Genomic DNA, 19,715 nt, shown 5'->3' with positions numbered 1-19,715 from the left:
CTATGGAACACATATAGGAACCCATATATGCTCTATCAAAAAATTTCCTTGCCTGTGAACTCTGACCTCTCCTAAAGGTCAAATGAAAAACTGGCTTATAACTCCTTAGACAGTGCAGGTAGAGTCATGGTTACAGATAGGAACAACAATGCCTTGGAAGCCATCAAGTTGCTTGTAACTTCTAGTTGATATTTGAAACTTGAGTAATAAGATATTAAGTATTCTGTGTTGATTCTGTTGTGTTATTGTATTACATAGTGAGACACTCCATTGAACTATAACCAGCGACTCATATATGTAATGTAACTCGAAAAATACAAGTTTGGACTATTTAATGTACAAAATTATATTAATGTACACACTTTTTCACACCAGAGACAAGAACATGTCACAGTATTGTTATTATTTTCAGCATGACTTTAGCCTGTGTTGTGTGTTGGCATTCCTAATAAAATTGTGTTCATGATTGAAATTAAATAAGTAAAGTATGGCTATTTAAAAAAAAAAAATATATATATATATATATATATATATATATATATATATATATATATATATATATATATATATATATATATATATATATTATACAAAACATAAATTTTATCCATTTGTTGTAACTACATTTATCTTGTAGATTTGTCTAATCAACGTTAGTAGTATAGGTATCAGAGAAGGGCCCATTTGCAATTCGGGACAGAAAGAATACCGTGTTGACTTAACTCAAATTTCCGGTATTATATCATAATATAGATATATAAGAAGTGTTGTACGGTCAAAGAGGGCCAGCCCTTCCCTATAATGATTATTATAATATATATATTCAGCAGAGGTCCACGTAACTTTTACTGATCCGGTCTCTTGTAGGAAAGAGGGCAGGGCCCTTCCTCAAAAGATGATTTTAGCCATTATTCAGAACATTGGTTCTTCCTTGCCTTCTTGCCATGTGTGCTCCCATGACTCTGCAACTTTCTTCAAAGCAGTGTAGCATCCATTTCGTTCCTCCGAACTCCCAGCTACCTCTAGTGGGTGGACACTCCTCATGCACACCTCCTTTGCGGACAGCACACTTGGTCAGCACGCATGTCTGAGCAGCAGCAGCAGGACTGGAAGCAACACCACGCAGCAGAAGCTCACTCACAGTTCGAAAGTCAGCGGGTTTTGTGATTCTCTCTTCAACCCTGTGATTGGTTAGTTGGGTTATTTTGAGGAGTGCCTAAGTCCACGTGAAGTGCTTTCATTAGCTGTTCTCTTACCGATGCGGCCCCTTGTTCTCCATTGGTCCACTATTTCGCCACCTTTCGGCTGGATTTATGACAAGGACTGGTTCTTGTCTTAGCGTCAAGGTAATTAGAATGGTCTGGAAGTTGCCCTCAGCAAAACACTACTGGCATCGAAATGACTCATTCAGTGACAGGTAGAGATAAAACACTTGTCCAGCAGTTAGTTTACGACTCTTTCTAAAAGCATTCTTTGTCAGTTGGGGAGTTTGTGATCAGATCAAGAAGGCACAGAATGGTTTAAGATCCCCTCTGTATATTCCAATTCTGTTACTTTCATGCACAGAATGATATAATGACCCCCCCCCCCCCCCCCCCCCCCGACGCTAAAATAGGATTTCCTAACTAATTTTAGGATATGGGGAGACGCTTTGGAAATTGTAGGCACTAGTGACTTAGGAAATGCTTCTGTAATAACAGGTTAGGAGAAACCCTATCCACGCCATGAAAGGTAGGATAGGAAAGCAAGTTAGGAAATTGTTCTCTAATATGGCCCCTGAGATAACTAGCAAACCTGTGATTATTAAAAAACCACTTCACGTGCCACACATACTTTTACAGATTGTTTTCTGTGTACATAAGTTAATAATACGTTAATAAGAGTACCTGATTATTTTGAGTGAAGGCAAAACTGATCATTGAACATGGATCCAGCATGTAGCATACCACAAGGTGGAAGTCTGAACTGAAGGCAAATATAGTAATATTTGATTCGCTGGTTGCTTCAAAAAAAGCAATCTGAATGTCGTTAACCACTGAGGTGTAAGACCATGGGAAGAGCGTTTTTTGCAAATTATTGTACATTTGCAAACAATGCAAAGAGACAGACTGAAAGGGAACAGGAAAAAAACATTATTAAACAATAAACAAAATACTGAATATCATGTTCGTTCCAGAACATAATAAATTTATTTAGTTTTGTTTGTTCAGTTTTCATTTATCGTTCCAATTCCATTTCAAATCCCTGCTTGTTACATATAACTAGTAAGTATATAGTGTCTTTTCTACATGGACTAAATATTTTCCCCCGGTCTGAAGATTACTTGAGTTTTACAATGCACCTGTTGTGTACACAACAAATCAACCCAAGATAATCTTCCAACAAGCTTTGATTTAAATTTAAACCAAATAATTCCTTTGTAATATATAAAATATCTAATATGTGCATAAATGTTTGTGTTTTTTGTTATTATTATTAATTTATTATTGTTATTATATATATATATATATATATATATATATATATATATATTATATATATATATATATATATATATATCTGGCAAATTGCTTCAACCTCACAGCACACTATGGTTTTCTTAAACCAGGGGAAAATTGTACATAAAAGTCAGATAATTACATTAATTTGGAGCTGGTGATTTTTTTTTTTACCATGCATTTAGTCACCTGCAATAGCATGACAGAAATATATCTTTCAACAAAATAGAAAGTACTGTAGTGCAATTTTCTAATGTTACAAATTTATATTTGAAGACTGAGCCCCTTCTCCTTTTTCCACTTTTTCAGGCAATGCTGGGAAAAGTAAATAAGGAATCTTCCCGAAAAAAAGTTGTAGAGGACGTCCAGAGCAGGCAAAGGCTAATACCCTTCGGAAGAAAAATCTATGAGTTTTACAATGCTCCCATTGTCAAGTTTTGTTTTCATACTGTGAGTATCTCCAGGTTCTAAAGTTCCAACAGAGGCACCAGTCCGAAGGCACTGATATATCGCATTGCTAACATGATACCTGCATAGACTAATGTGCGCTGCTTAGCTATCCTGCACCATTAGTTGTTAAATGATACGTTTGGTAAAGCTTGGTAAAAAAATAATAATAATAATTTGCATTTATTCTTGTATTCTTTGGATGAACATTGATATTACTTCAGATAAAGGATGACTTATTTTTTCATCTTGTTTAGATGGCATATGTTGGCTACCTGATGCTGTACAACTACATTGTTCTTGTGAAAATGGACGTTTGGCCTTCTTCTCAGGAGTGGATTGTTATCGCCTACATCTTTACACTGGGAATAGAGAAGATGAGAGAGGTAGAAAAGGAAAAGTGAATTAGCACTGCCCAGAGCCAGGATATTCTGCATGTAATTATGTGTTTGGTGTTGTGGGCAGGTATTACTATCAATGTGGGGACACAGTTTGAGAAAATGTCCCCACAAAGATGATAACTCCTGAAAAAATGACGTTGTCGGGACGTCCCCACTTTGTAAAACACCTTTTTAAGAACTAAATATACCTTTGAAAAAAAAACAACTAAAAAAGTGCCAAAATATTTAGTTTGTTTTCGACTTTCATCCTGTGTGCAGTTTTGTCTAACTGGAGTTAGAAATAGTAAATAAAAATATAGTGAGAGTCAATGAGAAGTCCCCACAGGTATAGGAATACAAACATGCGTGTGCGTGTGTGTCCAAATACAGTGTGTGTGTGTGTGTCTATATATATATATATATATATATATATATATATATATATATATAAGAAGAACATAAGAGTATAAGAAAGTTTACAAACGAGAGGAGCCCATCTTGCTCGTTTGGTTGTTAGTAGCTTATTGATCCCAGAATCTCATAAAGCAACTTCTTGAATGATCCCAGGGTGTCAGCTTCAACAACATGTTAATGATGCCTGAATGTGCAATAACTGGCGCGCTTACTAATGGTGTGAAATGTCTGTTTAAATACTAAGAAATTATGGAATGGGCTCTTGTTAATTTGAGTAATGCTATCTTTTATTGCTGTTTAAACCCCTGAGCTATTTTTCCCCAATATTAAAGCAAATACATGCTTGTAGTTAGTTCCTGTGTTTTCTATTATCTTTTGTTTCCTCTGTTTTGGTTCTCTTTCCTTTAGTTAATATAATTACATTTATTTTTCCCTGGATATATAGGGTGTAGTGGAATTTTCCAGTATGTACTAGTAGCAAGTTGGCGATAAATAAAAATGGTAAAATAGTTGGTTTACCTGGAGGCCAAGATCGCCAAGCGTTACAAGGTCTTACTAATGCATTGTACAGTTTTAACATTACTTCCTTGATTTAAATTCAAAACTTTTCACAATATATTCGAGCATCTTGTTGGTCTTTTTTTATAGCTTCCCCACATTGTCTAGATGAAGACATTTCTGAGTCAACAAAAACTCCTAGGTCTTTTTCATAGATTACTCCAATTTTAATATCTCCCATATGATATTTATAATGCACATTTTTATTTCCTGCGTGCAGTACCTTACACTTTTCTCTATTAAATGTCATTTGCCATGTGTCTGCCCGGTTCTGAATCTTGTCTAGATCATTTTCAATGACTTTTGCTGCTGCAACAGTGTTTGCCACTTCTATTTCTGTCATCTGCAAATTAATAAGTTTGCTTACTATACCAGAATCTAACTCATTAATGTAGATTAGGAATAGCAGAGGACCTAATGCTGATCCCTGTGGTACTCCATTGGGTACCTCACTCCATTCTGAGGTTTCTCCTCTAATCAGTACTTTCTGTTTTCTACATGTTAACCACTCCCTAGTCCATGTACATGTGTTTCCTTGAATCAAAACTGCGTTCAGTTTGAGAATTAATCTTTTATGAGGGACTTGGTCAAAAGCTTTCTGGAAATCTAAATAAACCATATCATATGCTTTGCAATTATCCATTGTTGATGTTGCATCCTCAAAAAAATCAAGCAGGTTAGTTGGACACGATCTCCCTTTCCTAAAACCACACAGGCTATCTCCCAGGATACTGTTACCATATAGGTAATTTTCCATTTTGATTCTTATTATAGTTTCCATAAGTTTGCATATAAGAAAAGTCAGGCTTACTGGTCTGTAGTTACCTGGTTCAGTTTTGTTTCCGTTTTTGTGGATTGGTATTACGTTTGCAATTTTCCAGTCTGTCGGTACAACCCGTGTCAAACTGTTGCATGATCTTGGTTAGCGGTTTGTAAATAACTTCTTTCATTTCTTTGAGTACTATTGGGAGAATTTCATCCGGCCCAGGGGATTTGTTTATTTTAAGAGCTCCTAGTCCCTTTAACACTTCTGCCTCGGTTATGCTAAAGTTATTTAAAACTGGATAAGCACAGGTTGGCATGTGGGGCATGTTGTCCGTATCCTCTCTTTGTAAAAACTTGTGAAAAGTAATCATTTAATATATTTGCTATTTCTTTTTTCTTTTTATGATTTTGTCATTTGGGTCTCTTAGACATTTAACCTCCTGTTTGAATGTTCTCTTGCTGTTGTAATATTGGAGAAACATTTTGGAATTGGTTTTAGCCCCCTTAGCAATGTTTATTTCTATTTCTCTATTGGCCTTTCTAATTTCCTTTTTGACTTACGTTTGCAGTTCTGTATACTCTTTCTGTGTACTTCTTTTTTGTTCCCTTTTTAAACGCTCTGCAAAGTGCCTTTTTTTTTGGAATTATTTTTTTTTAATTGATCTATTAAACCATTTTGGCAATTTAGTTTTACATTTAGATTTGTCTACTTCAGGAATGTAATTGTTTTTGTGCCTCTAATACTACATTTTTGAAGAACAGCCATCCTTTTTCTGTGGATATTTCCTCTATTTTACTCCAATCTACTTCTGTAGGTCTCTGTTTCATACCTTCATTGTGTGTGTGTGTGTGTGTGTGTGTATATATATATATATATATATACACACACACACACACAGTATACTCCATTTATAAGAATCACGTCCGTCCCAGATGATTTGATTCTTGTAAGCGGTCGTTTCTTAAAAGCGGACAGATATGATTACTGTGGTGCAGAATCAGTATGTCAGTATGAGAATAAGAGCTTTTTCCCTGCAGTGTAATGGGTTGACCCCTAGATGTCACGAGTTCCTGCATGTATGCACGCCCACGAAAATCCACAGCTGCTGTTCATTAATGAATTAAGGATAATGGTCAATTGGTTAACTGTCTGCTTGTTAAAGTTATGGTGCCTCGATTAAAAAGGGCTTAGCCAACAGCTTTATGATGGAGTATAGAGGAAAAAAGAAAAAGAAACCAAAACACGAGTAAGAGATCTAGTGTTTGTTCCACACAAAGTGTTGTTTACTTAGTGCTCCAACTGAGAGCTAGGTTTATTTTGTTTGTTTCGCCACTGCAGTGTAAGAAACTAAAACCAACACAGGTTTAAAACTGTAAAACAAGGCTCCAGCCTGATAATTTACACTGTCCTCAGCCACTCTGATACATTACAATTAGCAATCAGCATCAGCAGTTTAAATACAGTATACAGGTGTCAATGGTGCTCAATCACTGACGACAATACATCAAAACAAGTCCTCATGGGTAAACAGCTTGTTATACGATCACGATTATGTTTACTCAAAGCTGCTGAATCCTATTTTACTACAGTATACTTAAAGCAATCGTCTCATGAGGTGCCTAGTTTAACTGTCGTGTGGGGTTACATGTAATGGCCTTTGAATTAAAATGACATTACAATACAGTATTTTCTGTCGGGACTACCATTGCATTTAAGTATCTGTGGCTCACTTATTTTCTTTTGTGATGCAAATCTCACAGTTTTTCATTAAGTGGAGATGCAAAGCTCTGCAATCCCCTCCCCTCCTCCTCCTCACCCCGCTGCAATACCACTTCCTCTACATGCATATCACACAATAACACTGCTGTACTCAGTATGTATTCAATGAATATGTATTCACACAGTGCTCACTCGTTATAACACGATTCGTTGTAGTCTGGAATCGGTTATAACACGGTAGGGTCGTGGCTCCCATTTTAATCCACACTGCCATTACAGTAGCCCTTTTATACTCATTATAGGCGGAACACAAACAGCACGGTCTTGTAACTATGGTTCCCCACTATAAAGTTATAAAGGGTGAGTACTGTGTGTGTGTGTGTGTGTGTGTGAACCGTTTGTGTTCAGTTGTTTGGTGTGGTAACCAATCTGGAAGATTGATAGAACACACAGGACGACAGCAGTACAATTAACAAGTAAGTTTTATTGAACGTAACAAGAATTAACTTTTAATGAAACAAAATTAAAAGAATAAAAAGAAAACCTGCCCCACTGGGCTCTGTCTAAACTTTTCATCTTTTCCCTGTCTAGCCCTGCGGGAGCTATTCTCCACACACATAAAAACAGGCAGTTTGAATGCACAACACAGACCTGTGATAAATTTACTGCCGCAAAGAATAGTTCAGTATTTGGGCTGCAGGGGGCCCAGAAGAGGTTATACTGGTCACAGTATCCTCCAGGTGAGTACCAGTGTTGTAGGTTAGTTGTAATCCCTTCGGAACAGGTCCAGTAACTGTAGTTGTAATCCTTTGCAGGTTTAAACCAGAAACTCAGTTGGTTGGTAAGTATATTATCCTACAGGGTAGAAGACATGTTCCTGTAGAATACGGTAAGTATGCTGGTATGCTTTGGTTCCACATTTTCCAAGCTTACAGTCTTTCATTCAGTACTGATCTCCTTGTTCTCTCTTCCAGGGTACAAAAGTGCCCTCTGCTGGTAGCCTGAATGGAAGTGCAGCCAGACCCGCTACACAGCTCAATGGCCCAATATTCACGTTCAACTAAATCAACACATCTGTGTGTTGTTCTTTAATCTGGATGCAAAATAATGTTGATTTTAAACAACATGTGTTTGTTGCTGCTTGTTAACTTGGTGTGTGTTGGTTGTTTACAGCGGTAAGTATTTTCTAAAACAGTGCATTCCCGCATACAGCTCTGCACGTCCCACATTCAGTTACCGTTTCTAGCCTTTTCAGACTTGCACACCCGAGCCGGCCCTCAAGGTACAGCTAGTTTCACACTTGTCATTTTGTCGAGTGAGCTGGAACCGTGAAACTCTGGCCTCGCAAGATATCTGGTACTGGCTTGGTACTGAGCAAGGCTGGGGGGGGCAGGGTTAACTCGTATTGTCCAAAGCAAAGTCTACCAAAATATTTCACAGGAATTGAGAAATACGGGAGTAAACCACAGCATGAAACAGTGTTCTGAAAAAAAAAAAAAAACACAGGATTACAAAAAAACTAAAGATTGTAAAAAAGCGGGCCAGACCACAAAAAAGTAAATGTTATGATTTTATGGACGCAGTACTTCGTCACAGTCCTGCAACGACTCATATGTTGTTGTTTTAAAAAAACCTTATATTAACATTGCATGTATAAAAATACTGTAAAGAAATATGTTACATTTTAGATTTTGTTTTTAATAGGCCTACTTTAAATCTATTCTGAAGTGTTTACTGATATTGTTCAAATCTATAACGTTTTAAAGTTAGTTAACCTAACTTTAATAATATGAAATTAGCAGAATTGGTCCTTGAAAGCTGAATGAATTGATCGCGCCGGAGTTAGTCTGTCTTTGAAGTGCGCAGCCGAATAAAAAAAATAGGAGTTGGAAATAGAAGAGAGGTCACATAAACGAATATCCACCGAGGGGAAGCAGGGAGCTGAGGGAACTGTGAATTCGAAGCTTCTGAGAAAGCCAAAGAAGGCTGTGAGGCAGATGGTCTCCATGAGTAGATCCTCATAGGGGTAGAAGCAGCCTTACCAAAGAGTAGAGATGATTCTAGCATTTTTCGAAGGAGCAGCAACTATATCAGGGAAGAACGAATGAATGTAGGAATCCACTGCAGAGGAGGACCAGTTCCCCCACATTCGTGATCAGGCTGGGGGGGAGGGGGAGAGTCGAGGGGGGGGAGGCCTGCTCTGGAGGAGAGGGTGGAGGAGGGAGGCCTGCGAGGAGGCGAGGGTGGAGAGGAGGGAGGTCTGCTCTGGAGGAGAGGGTGGAGTTGAGGAGGGAGGCCTACTCACAAGGCGAGGGTGGAGAGGAAGGAGGCCTGCTCGGAGGCAAGGGTGGAGGAATGGAAGGAGGTCTGCTCGAGACGAGGCGAGTGATGATAGGAGTGAGAGGAATCAATGAACAGATGGTCTGAGGAGGGGAGTGGGGTGGGGTTCCTGCTGTGGAGATACCTTGAAAAGAGAGATAGGGAACTTGATACTTGACATGTGAGTGAACTGACCACGCTGAATTGATCCGTCTTGAGGCATGCAGCCAAGTGATGGAGTAAGCATGGAAGGTGGCCGAGAGGCAGCTGATCTCCATGGGTAAATCATTGTAGGGGGAGAAGCGGCTTTTCAGCAGAGTGGGAATTAGCAAATGGAGAATATATGTTGATATAGACAGAGGAAGGTGAGGCAGGGGGAAAGCTCTTAAGAATCCCACAGAGGGTCAGGCGGAATACTGAATATGGAGAGACTGGAGGGAGTTGGAGAGAATCCCTAGCACGGACCATGAGAGCCAGGTTTTGATTGAAGGGCTATGATTATTCAAATCTGGGCGCAGAGGATTGAAGACACTGAGCAGGCTGTAGAACAGGAGCTCTTGAACAAGGTGGAGGGCTGCAGACATGTAATGCTGAGCAGATTGAAGGGGGTTACTGAGAGTAGGTTTCAGTCAGTTAGCATCTGGAGAAGCTGAGGATTCTGGATGGGGGTTGTGGAATCAAATGGGACCAACTGAACTTGGATACCGAAAGTAGAGGCAGAAGAGCTGGCACTGAGGGCTGAGGTGGCAGCTGGACTGAACAAACATGAGTCGGCTACTGGGGAAGCACGGCTCCTTTGCCCCCCATATCTAGAAATGAGGACAGATGAGATGCTGCCTTCCTATGTGTTAGTTAATACAGAATCAATCAGCGGTTTGCTACTATCATGTCTGCTTGAAATGGAAAAGGTAAACTCACATTCAGAGAATAACTCCAGCTATTCTCTTTATAGTGGAAATCCTTAACTCATAATCAAGACAGATTTCCAGTCTCGTACCATGTCTCAAACCAAGTATTAATGCTGTAACATTTGGGAGGATGAGTGGAGATGAATAGGATTGCTGAAGGAGTGCCCCGTATTTTGATTAGATGGAGATTAGCATTAGCCTTGGTTGTGGGAATGCTGCCACGATCTACATATTGGAGGAAGGCTAGAGCATTGTAGGCTCTGGAGAAGTGCAGCTGTAGACTTAAACAGTAAACTAGAGTGACTTTTGCAGCTGCAGTAGTGAACTGATCTGAAGAGGGAGTGGAGATCTGCTGTAGTGAGGAGCAATTAACAGTAGAGGGTAGGATCTGCTGAACAGAGTAGGGAGGTCTGAGGAAGAAAACAATGGAGTGCTGTTAGTAGTATGCAGAAGCCCAGTTGTGAGAGCAGAGATCTGCAATAGAGAATGGAGGACTACCATCAGTAGAGTGCGGTGGTCTGCTGCAGAGAGTAGGGATCTGCTGAATGCAGTAGATATTGGTCTTTCAGTGTTAAGGCCGATTTAGATGGAGCCAGAGATGGTGCTGTTTTTGGGCAAAGATGAAGATTGCGGCGATCTGAGACCACTGCAGAACCTGAGAGGATGAAGAATATGTTGCTCCGAGGCGTCTGCAAAACATATTGATTGGTCGAGAGCAGTTTGTCGTCTATTGGGGTAGGAGGACACTGACTGGAACGTTGATAAATAGTAGGATATGGTTCCATGACTGACTAGCGGCTCGCATTGATGAAATTATGACTTTGATGAAGCTGATTGGATTGGAGGAGCAGCACTAGATGAGGAAAATCTGGGAACAGGAATAAGTCACAGGAATGGGTGCGTGATGCAGGAAAGCAGGATGTTACTATGATAGTAGATAATGAGCATCTCAAAAAACAGCTGAGTAAGGTTGCTTCATGACCAGGTCCTTGAAGAGTGGAACTGTTGAAATTGGAGAATGTCAGTTGCTACAAAAGGTTGAGGTGGAGGGGGTCTCCTGCAAATCCGTCAGAATGACAACAAACTGCAGGAATGTATAGAAAAGCTGGAGTGGTGAGCTTCGCAGTGATAGCAAACCAGCTTAGAGACTGTATAAAATTTGTGGTGTTATACTGCCACCTAGCGGTTATGATTAGAATTAACCATTGGCTTGAGTGAAGCCGGGTAGATTATTTGGTTATTGTGATTAAAATCCTTGTCGGTGTAGAACAACAATTGCTTATCCTTTTAGATTTTATTATCTTCATTACATGTTTTAGGACAGTTAGTCATGTATATAAATACGTTAACACAGTATTTAGATGTCACAATTCGGCGAGTTGAACGAGACCTCGCAGTTTGTAAAAGTGCAGCAGCAAGTGAGGCAATGAGGGCGTGCCGTGGTAGCCACAGACTGAGAAAATGGAAAAGTTGCAAAAAACAGCAGTGTTGTTGGATGTTATTGTGACCAGTCGAAAGCACAAGCCGCCACACGCTGAAACGGAGCACGAAACTGAATGGACAGGTCCCTAAAACGTTGAACGTAGCCAATAGAAATCCAGGGCAGGATCCCATGAAAGAACGGTAGTTTGTGCTGGCTCTGGGAGCGGAGGAGGGTCGCTTGATTGCAAGCGAAGAGTAAAGAAATGTTCAGCTGACAGATCTTTATGGTGGATTAAATAGAGGAGCTATGGCTAGACAAACGCTGACCACGGGAATGTCGATGTCTTGTTGAAGGAGCATTAGAGGTTTTAGTGGAGGGCCAGTTTGTATAATAAAGACGCGGACGAGTTGAGAAATGAAGCTGCGGTTTGGACGGTGCTGTTGCTGGACTGGAGGCTGAAAAGCAGGAAAGACTAATGCTGGAGCTCCTGCAGCCGAATGGAGAAGCTGAATGATGACAAGCAGCACCGGAGCAGGCAGGAAAATATTTGAAAATATCTTGGGAGCGATGCGCAGAGAAATGACCTCCAGTGAAAGGCAGCGAAGTGTAGATTAGTGGTGAAGCACGAAAAGACGGCGTCTGAGCGTTTGCTGCAAAAACGAAACGCTAGACAGCAAAGGTGCAAGTGATCAGGGGTTAAATAGAAAATAGGTACTAATTGACAGGAAATTGGAAGCCCCCTGCTGCACGCCTCCTGAACTACGCAAACTAACATTTAAAAATCTCATAAAATGCTTTCTTTTTAAATTCTCAACACATTTGTATGAAGTCTCAAGTTATTGTGTGCGCGCTAAAGAGAGACAGACCGCTGCCACGTTTGTAGCCTACTTTAAATTACTTTACGATTTCACCTTGATTTGAGTAGTACACAACAAAATATTGAAATTTTCAACTGTCATAAAGAACAACTTAATAAAGAAATATATTGTAGCCTTCTTCAATAGGATCATTAGCCTGCTACATTGTATTAAACCAAAACAATAATAACGATCTGGTTCTCTCTTGCCTTTTTCAATTAATATAATTTCATTAGAGAATAAAAACATACGCAGATAACAAGTACCTGGCCTAAGTTTAAGTAATCATTTTTGTAATCGACCAGCAGCTTCTGTTGCATAAGCATAGCTAGTGCAGACTGTGGAAACCAATGTTTGTATTGGGGTTAATCATTTAAATGCAAAACATGTATAAAAGCTTTTTTAAATTTATTTGTCCTGCTGTTGCATTAAATTTTTCTGCACATGCTACTACTTTGTAGATGATGTAGAATACGGTAAAGTAAACATCTAACACAAGTACATACAATAATCTTTCAAATAAACGTGTTATGATTTTGAATGTGTGGTTCTTAGGGCGGTGTTATTGGCATTGCTTACGCCCCGGCACCACTTTCTTTACAAATGACGCACCGGCTCTGCGGTTTAGTCCCATATTTCTCAATTCCTGTGAAATCTTTTGGTAGACCTTATCGTTTCGGACAGTACGACCTTGTGATCCATTTTCAAAACAAATCTTCACCACTCCTCTGTGTGCCTGTGTCTGCTGAATTTAACATCACGTTCCACAGTGCAGCTTTTACATTGAACAGTAGTGCGAACACACCCGAGCCAAAAACTGAAACACAACAACAGGATGATTATGAGAAGAGCTGAGAGACAAGATGTTTCTCGGCGAGAGCAGTAATGTAGAATGCTTCTCGGAGATAGCAGTAATGTGGAAGAATGCTTCTCGGAGACAGCAATAATGTGGATCTGATGCGCAAGATACTCGGTAGATGCAGTAATGTAGAAAAAATTAAGGTTAACAATTTATCAAGGTTTGCTGTTTTTAAACTGAGTCTGTGTATGGCAAAGTAATTTGCAGTATGCAGGTGTAGAGATGATGTGATTACAAAATAGAAGACAGACAACAAACTTCACAATCCTAACAGAACGTTTATTTTTAAAATTCCGGTCTGGTGACCACAAAGAATAATCCCAGGCAATGCACAACAATGTATATTGCATTGTTCCAAAACAAAGGGTTACAGTCCTGAAATAATAAACACAGTATAACACACACACACAATCACAAGTCCAGAGTGAGTGCTAATGTGCAAGTGGCGAAATACACTTTATTCGAGTACAGTTGTAAATTGTTCTCTGGGTTGGTGCTGGCTTTAAGCGACAGCTCCTGCTACATGTTAGCCGTCTATTAAACTAACAAGTATATAATCAAACATGACAAAACAAACACTAAACACTCATGATACAATTTGGTTTTCCTTTAGCGGTTCGCTCTTAACCCTATTAAAGGAACAGATCACCTAGCCACGTCCCCTTGGTTAACTAGTGCAAACATTTCTCCTCCAATCTGTGGTGGCCACCTCACTTCACTTCTGGGGCGATGACTTGGTGTACCGTAGCTCTGCCCCCTTTCTAGAATGCTGACTTCCACCATTCCCTTGGAATGAATTCTCAGACCATCCAGTCTGGGGCACTCTGTTCCCTTTACACAGTGCCCTCGCAGGTCGGGATTGAGATTTAAAACCAAGATTCATTCTTTCTCTATTACATATCCCATCACTCAGAGTGGAGTTGAAGGAACACTCGGCTAAATCTACTTTTCCCATTACTCCCCCCTCCCGGGAAAAATAATCCACATTTTGGTGGTCTTTTCCTGCATGGTGAATCATGATACATGAAGGGCTGCAGTATCAGATACCACTGAGTTATCCAGGCATTGCTGTCCTTCATTGTGCTTAACCACTTGAGTGGAGGAATGTCCTAACAGGTAGTATCATAAAGAGTGAGTATCCCATTTAATGGCCAAACACTTCTTTTTGACTACGAAGTAGTTGCGTTCCCGGGGAGCATCTTTTTACTGAGGTACATGGTGGGGTGTTCTACTCCATGTACCTTTTGGGACAAAACCGCCCCCAGACCAACATCCAAAGTGCCGGTTTGGAGGATGAATCTCTTATTAAAATCTGGTGTGATGAGGGTGGGGGTCTGGCAAAGTCTCTGCTTAATAGTGTCAAAATGCCCGCTGACATTCTCCTGACCATAATCAAATTTGGAGCACTCTTTTTAGTGAGGTCGACCACTGTGGCATACTCGGGGATGAATCTTTGGTAATAACTGACCAATCGCAATAGAGACCTCACCTGAGACTTTGTTTTGGGGATTGCTGTGCCTATCAAAGCCTGGACTTTGATAACAATGGATTTTACCTGTCCATTTCCCATAATAAATCCCAAATATTGAGTTTCTGTTTTGGAAAACACACATTTTCTCAAGTTGATTGTCAGTAGTCTACCCTTAGAGACTGAAGGACGGCAGTAATCCTAGCCAGATGCTCTCGCCAGGTGGAGCTGTAAATAATGGCATTGTCAGTACACACTGCTGCATTCTCACAATGTGGGTGTAAGACCTGGTCCATCAGTCTCTGGAAGGCAGCGGGCGCACCATGTAGCCCAAATGTCATGGTTATAAAATGAAACAGACCATCAGAAGTTGAAAACGCAGTTTTCTTTCTAGAGCTGAAGGTTAAGGGGATCGGCTAGTATCCCTTCATCAATTCCAAAGTGGAGAGAAACCTAACCATTCTCAGGTAGGCATCGAATTTGGCAGTAGCATTTACCTTATGGAATTCGCACAGAAGCATTTGGTGTCTTTTTTGGCGATAATCACAATCAGACTGCACCACTCGCTCCTGGAAGGTTCAATCACCCCAAGTTCGAGCATCGCCCATATCTCTTTGCTAATGCCACCTCGCCGACTTACTGGGATCTGGTAAGGTCTCTCGTACTGTGGCACGTGGAGGAGTGATAATAGTATATTCAACAAGGTTAGTTCTACAGGGCAAGTCAGAAAAAACATAATTGAACTCAATCAGCTTAAGCAGCTCTCTTTGTTGATATGGAAGTAACTGTTCCCCCATTGGAGTGTCTCTGGTGCTAGGGGCCTCTAGACAGCAGCCTAAATTATCCTTTACTTCACCTGGGGCTATAAATAAGGCCCAGTTGCCTGCCAGGGCTTCAACAAAACGTCTCAGCATCTGCTTTAAGGTCTGATTGAAATGTTCCACCAAACCGTCTGTCTGTGGATTATAAACAGAGGTTTGAATGGGACGTATTTGGGGTATTTTGTATAGTTGCTGTAACCTTTCAGTCAAGAAGTTCATTCCATGATCAGTCAATATCTCTCTGGTTATAATCTGCACTAGTTCTTTGGCTATCGCAGATGCACTTGTAGACCTCAATGGAAATCAGAAGGTAGCAAAGGGCCTACAATGTCCATCGCAATGCATTCAAAGGGGTAGAAATAATTGACAGTGGGACTAAAGATGGTGGGGCGAACTCAACCTGGTGCTACTAGCTGGCAGTCTGGGCATGTGGCTACATATTTCGACACATCATTATCCTACCCAATAAAATCGAGCCAATATGCATTCCCTAGTTTTATAGACATGGAGGTATCCCAAAAAAGGGATGTCCTATATAACAATTGCCCTTTAATAATGAAACGTGGATATACTAGCCACCTAGCGCTTTCAACATCCTTATCTTCAATAGACCGGATCTGCCCCCAAGTGTGCAGCAGTGTGGAATCATTTTTTTGGTCCCACACTAGGTCCACACTTCGGTCCCACATGCCTGGTATATTGAGAGGGGCTGGAGTAGCCTCTGCCATGGATGGCCCAGTAACCTTGCCAGCTCGGTCACACTGCGTACCAACTCTCTTTGACTGGCGTTTGCTACCATCAGAGCATTCTCCCACCAGACCTCAGCCTTGTCTCATTAATCCAATTTTTCGATCTGTCTCTTTTTGTTTTTCTAGGATGAAAAGTGGGGAAAACATATCAGTTATAAAGTTATAAAAATCAGTTCCCCTTTCTCTTTTTCTGCCACGTTTATGCTTGTGACCGGGGATACCATTCATTTCACCAGTTCCTTCTAGTTTGGCCAGTCCTGGCCCAGAATTACTGGGTGTAGTGGCTTTTCCGCCACCCCTACTACTAGGTGGCGCTTGATTGGACCAACCGATAAATATACTTTTAGTCTGGGATATGTCACAGTGTCTCCATGGATACAGGAGATAGCCACATCATCTTGTGGCTGCCATGACACACTGGCCAAGAGCCATTCAAATTAAAGTCCGCTCACTCCCTGTGTCCACTAATGTATGGTATTCACTTTCCCTATAACCACATCAACAATACAAGGTCCTTCCTGACCATTTCCCCATCAATTACCCGCTTCTGATGCCAAATAACATGACCTGGCAACGTGTCCTTCCTGTTGGCACCTGAAGCAAATAGGAGGGGCAGTGGAAGCTGAAGTTAAGTATCTGTCCTGTTGCTGATAAGGCAATGGAACAGGGACAGAAAATCTACCCCACCTGGGGGACAACCTTGGCCTCCATGAGGGGGAGGTAATGTTGCCCATTGGGGTTGATGGTCTAGAAGGTCTCAATCTGGGCCCAGGTAATGGTGGAGCTGGGAGAGGACGCCGTGCTCAGCTGCTCTGTGGTAAGGGAGCAGTGAGTGTGTCGGTCTTGGCAGAGATCAAGGACTCCTCGAAATCCAAGGCCTGTTTCACAGCAGTTTTGGGTGTCGGGATTGTGGCGCCATATCCATGCCTGGGTTTTGGCGCCGACCACATGGCAAAATTGCTCAGTGATGATAGTCTTGCCCATCTGTATCCCTGTCTTCCAGGTGGGGCTCAGTGCACCATGTGATCACACAATCGCTGCGCAACTACCCTGGAGCATGTCTCCAGCGATTTCTGGTACTCCCTGAATTGTACCCTGTGTGCTTCCCCAGTGATGTTCATGCGGCGGAGAATGGCTTGCTTGACTAAATCGTACTGGGCGACTTCGGCATCCGTCATGGCCTAATAGGCTGCCTGGGCCTCTTCAATCGGGCAGAACCCTAACTGGCTAGCCAAGAACTCATTTGGCCATGACGCAGTGGTAGCCAATCACTTAAATGCGACCAGGTAGTCTCTGGATCATGTTTTACGGACATCTTTTGTCCCCGAGCCTTTGCAGCCATCATCACGGGTCCTGGTGATGCACCGGGTAGCATTGCAATACCGACCCTCTCGGTTAGAGCCGTGTACCTCTCCTTTTTCTTTCTATCTGCTTGCGGCTCCTCACCCCTCTCTGGCTCTGGGGGCGAGCCTCTCTCTGGTGTTTCTGGCGACGGATTTAGCAGTATCCCCGTCTGGCTCTTATCCAGCACCTCACTCCAACTGGCTCTGGGAGACACGGCAGCTCCTCGTCCCTCTCTGGCTCTGTGTCCCTTCAGGAGTAATAAAATAATGACTTGGATCGCATTATTGAGGAGTTCCCTCTGCTCTGGGAGCGATAAAACAAGTCTGGCTCTGGGATCAGGAGAGGATTTGAGTATGCACTATTATGAAGAGGTATGTGATAAATACAGTGAACAAGGGGTGGGGCTTGGCTGGAGATGAGATACTGAGTGTCCTGTTGATATGCATGGCCTTTTAAACCTGTTTTACTGTGGGGAAAAAAAAAACGGCGGATCCTCCTCCCTCTCTGGCTCTTTTAAACAGCATGTGTAAAATAAACAGCGCGTGTGAAAATAAATTGGAGTTGTTCCTGACACTCTCCTCCTGACAAGTGCTGAATAAATGGACCGTTAAGGGTTAAACAGTGCAAAACATATTGCTGCTGTGCAGGACCGCCTTGGGGCGACGGCCTCCTCACCCCTCTCTGGCTCTGGGGGGCGACGGCAGCTCCTCCTTGGGAGCGGCGGCTGCTCCTCTGGCTCTCGGGATGGCCTCCTCCCTCTCTGGCTCTGGGATTATTGTTTACGGTCACAAACGACCTGGACTACAAACCCTCTGTGACAGGCTGGCGAGTGGAAAGAGGCCCAGAGACAGACTGCAGTTCAAAAAAATAACTATTTTATTATAAATAAACACAAAAATGAAAGGGCACAAGGGCCAAAACAAAGCAATTTAAATACAAAGAAAGACAAAAAACAAAACTTACAAAAAATAACAATTTCCAGGCTGGGCAATGCCTTCACTGGATTCAAACTTTCCAAACACCCAAAAAAAAAACAACCTGCTTCCTCAGCTCCCTCTCCCCAAATGAGAAGCAGAGGCCTCCTTTTATATCAGGTGGCTGGGCGCTGATTGATCGTTAATCAACCTAATCAACTAATCAACCCCAGCCACCTGAACATAATAAACCCAGGCAGGTAGGGGAAGTTAACCCCATCCCTGCCAATTTAAAGGGCAGAGCTTTGCTCTGCCACACACCTCCCCCAAATAAAACATTGTTTGGACTCACTGCAATTACTGATGAAGAAAAATAATTATACTAAAATAACAATTGCTATGCGTGCTAGGTCTACACCAGTCTGCTACTTGTTTTGGGTCCGTGTTTTGTTTGTTTATTTTATTTGGCCAACGCCCCATTTGTTTTGTGTGGTTTTGTGTTTAAACCTTTTATTTAAAAAATACGTGCATCAGCGTGTTTCAAACCCCGGTGCTGCCTGTGTCTGTCTTCTACCAGGTCTGCGATGTCACCACACATGCCAGCCTGCCACAGGCTACTACTGATTGCAGTGTTATTGTTTGATTCAGTTTGCCAAAAGATGCGTAAACAAATGGTGTTCAAAACTTAATAGAGTAAAGGTGCAGCTGTATCTTGTATCGCTGTATTTTGTAAATATATTTAGGAATTTCTTTATAGTCCACAGATTTTATGATTATATCGACTAAATAAAGTTTTTTGAGTTTTTAAACATTACACGTGTGACGTAAGCATGATTAACTCACCTGGTTCTTGTGGAGAATGCGACATTGCTTCCAGCAAAATAGTTGCAGAATTTATAACACCGGATCCAACTGTTGCAGGTCTGTGTCCAAGAACAGAGTCCAAAACATCATAATATTTTTCTTCTTTGGATCTGCACCACTTTTATTGTTATTGTGGTCTCTCAGCTTTTTGCATTCCTGCTTCAGTTTCTTAACTGCATTGTTCGAAGCTGCGGGCATAAACGTACATACACTTCTATCTGCCCACAGAAAAAATAGAGCCTGCACTTTCTCGGTGTCCCAAGGCTGTACTTTTCTCTCACTGCCTGGCATATTATTTGTTGTTTGTCTTTTTGGAGTGTGTTGACTAACAAAACATAAAGATGAAAATCCTTAACCCCGCCCCTGACCTAGCTTGGTTCTGAACCAGATTCAGATGTCTTGTGGGG

General features: G+C 41.4%; 1 protein-coding gene across 1 annotated transcript in view; it reads left to right on the top strand.

Moving 5' to 3' along the window:
* LOC121299106 (transient receptor potential cation channel subfamily M member 3-like) overlaps nucleotides 1–19,715 on the top strand; it is a 300,327-nt gene that overhangs the window by 236,084 nt on the left and 44,528 nt on the right. Inside the window, exons 18-19 of the mRNA XM_041226653.1 lie at nucleotides 2,808–2,948; nucleotides 3,203–3,331. Of these exons, the coding sequence (XP_041082587.1) occupies nucleotides 2,808–2,948; nucleotides 3,203–3,331 (270 nt within the window). The remainder of the gene's footprint in view (nucleotides 1–2,807; nucleotides 2,949–3,202; nucleotides 3,332–19,715) is intronic.

This window comes from Polyodon spathula, chromosome 2, assembly GCF_017654505.1.
Source record: "Polyodon spathula isolate WHYD16114869_AA chromosome 2, ASM1765450v1, whole genome shotgun sequence".
NCBI lineage: Eukaryota > Metazoa > Chordata > Actinopteri > Acipenseriformes > Polyodontidae > Polyodon > Polyodon spathula.
Note: the sequence above shows the minus strand (reverse complement) of the source record. Positions and strands in the feature narration are given on the sequence as shown.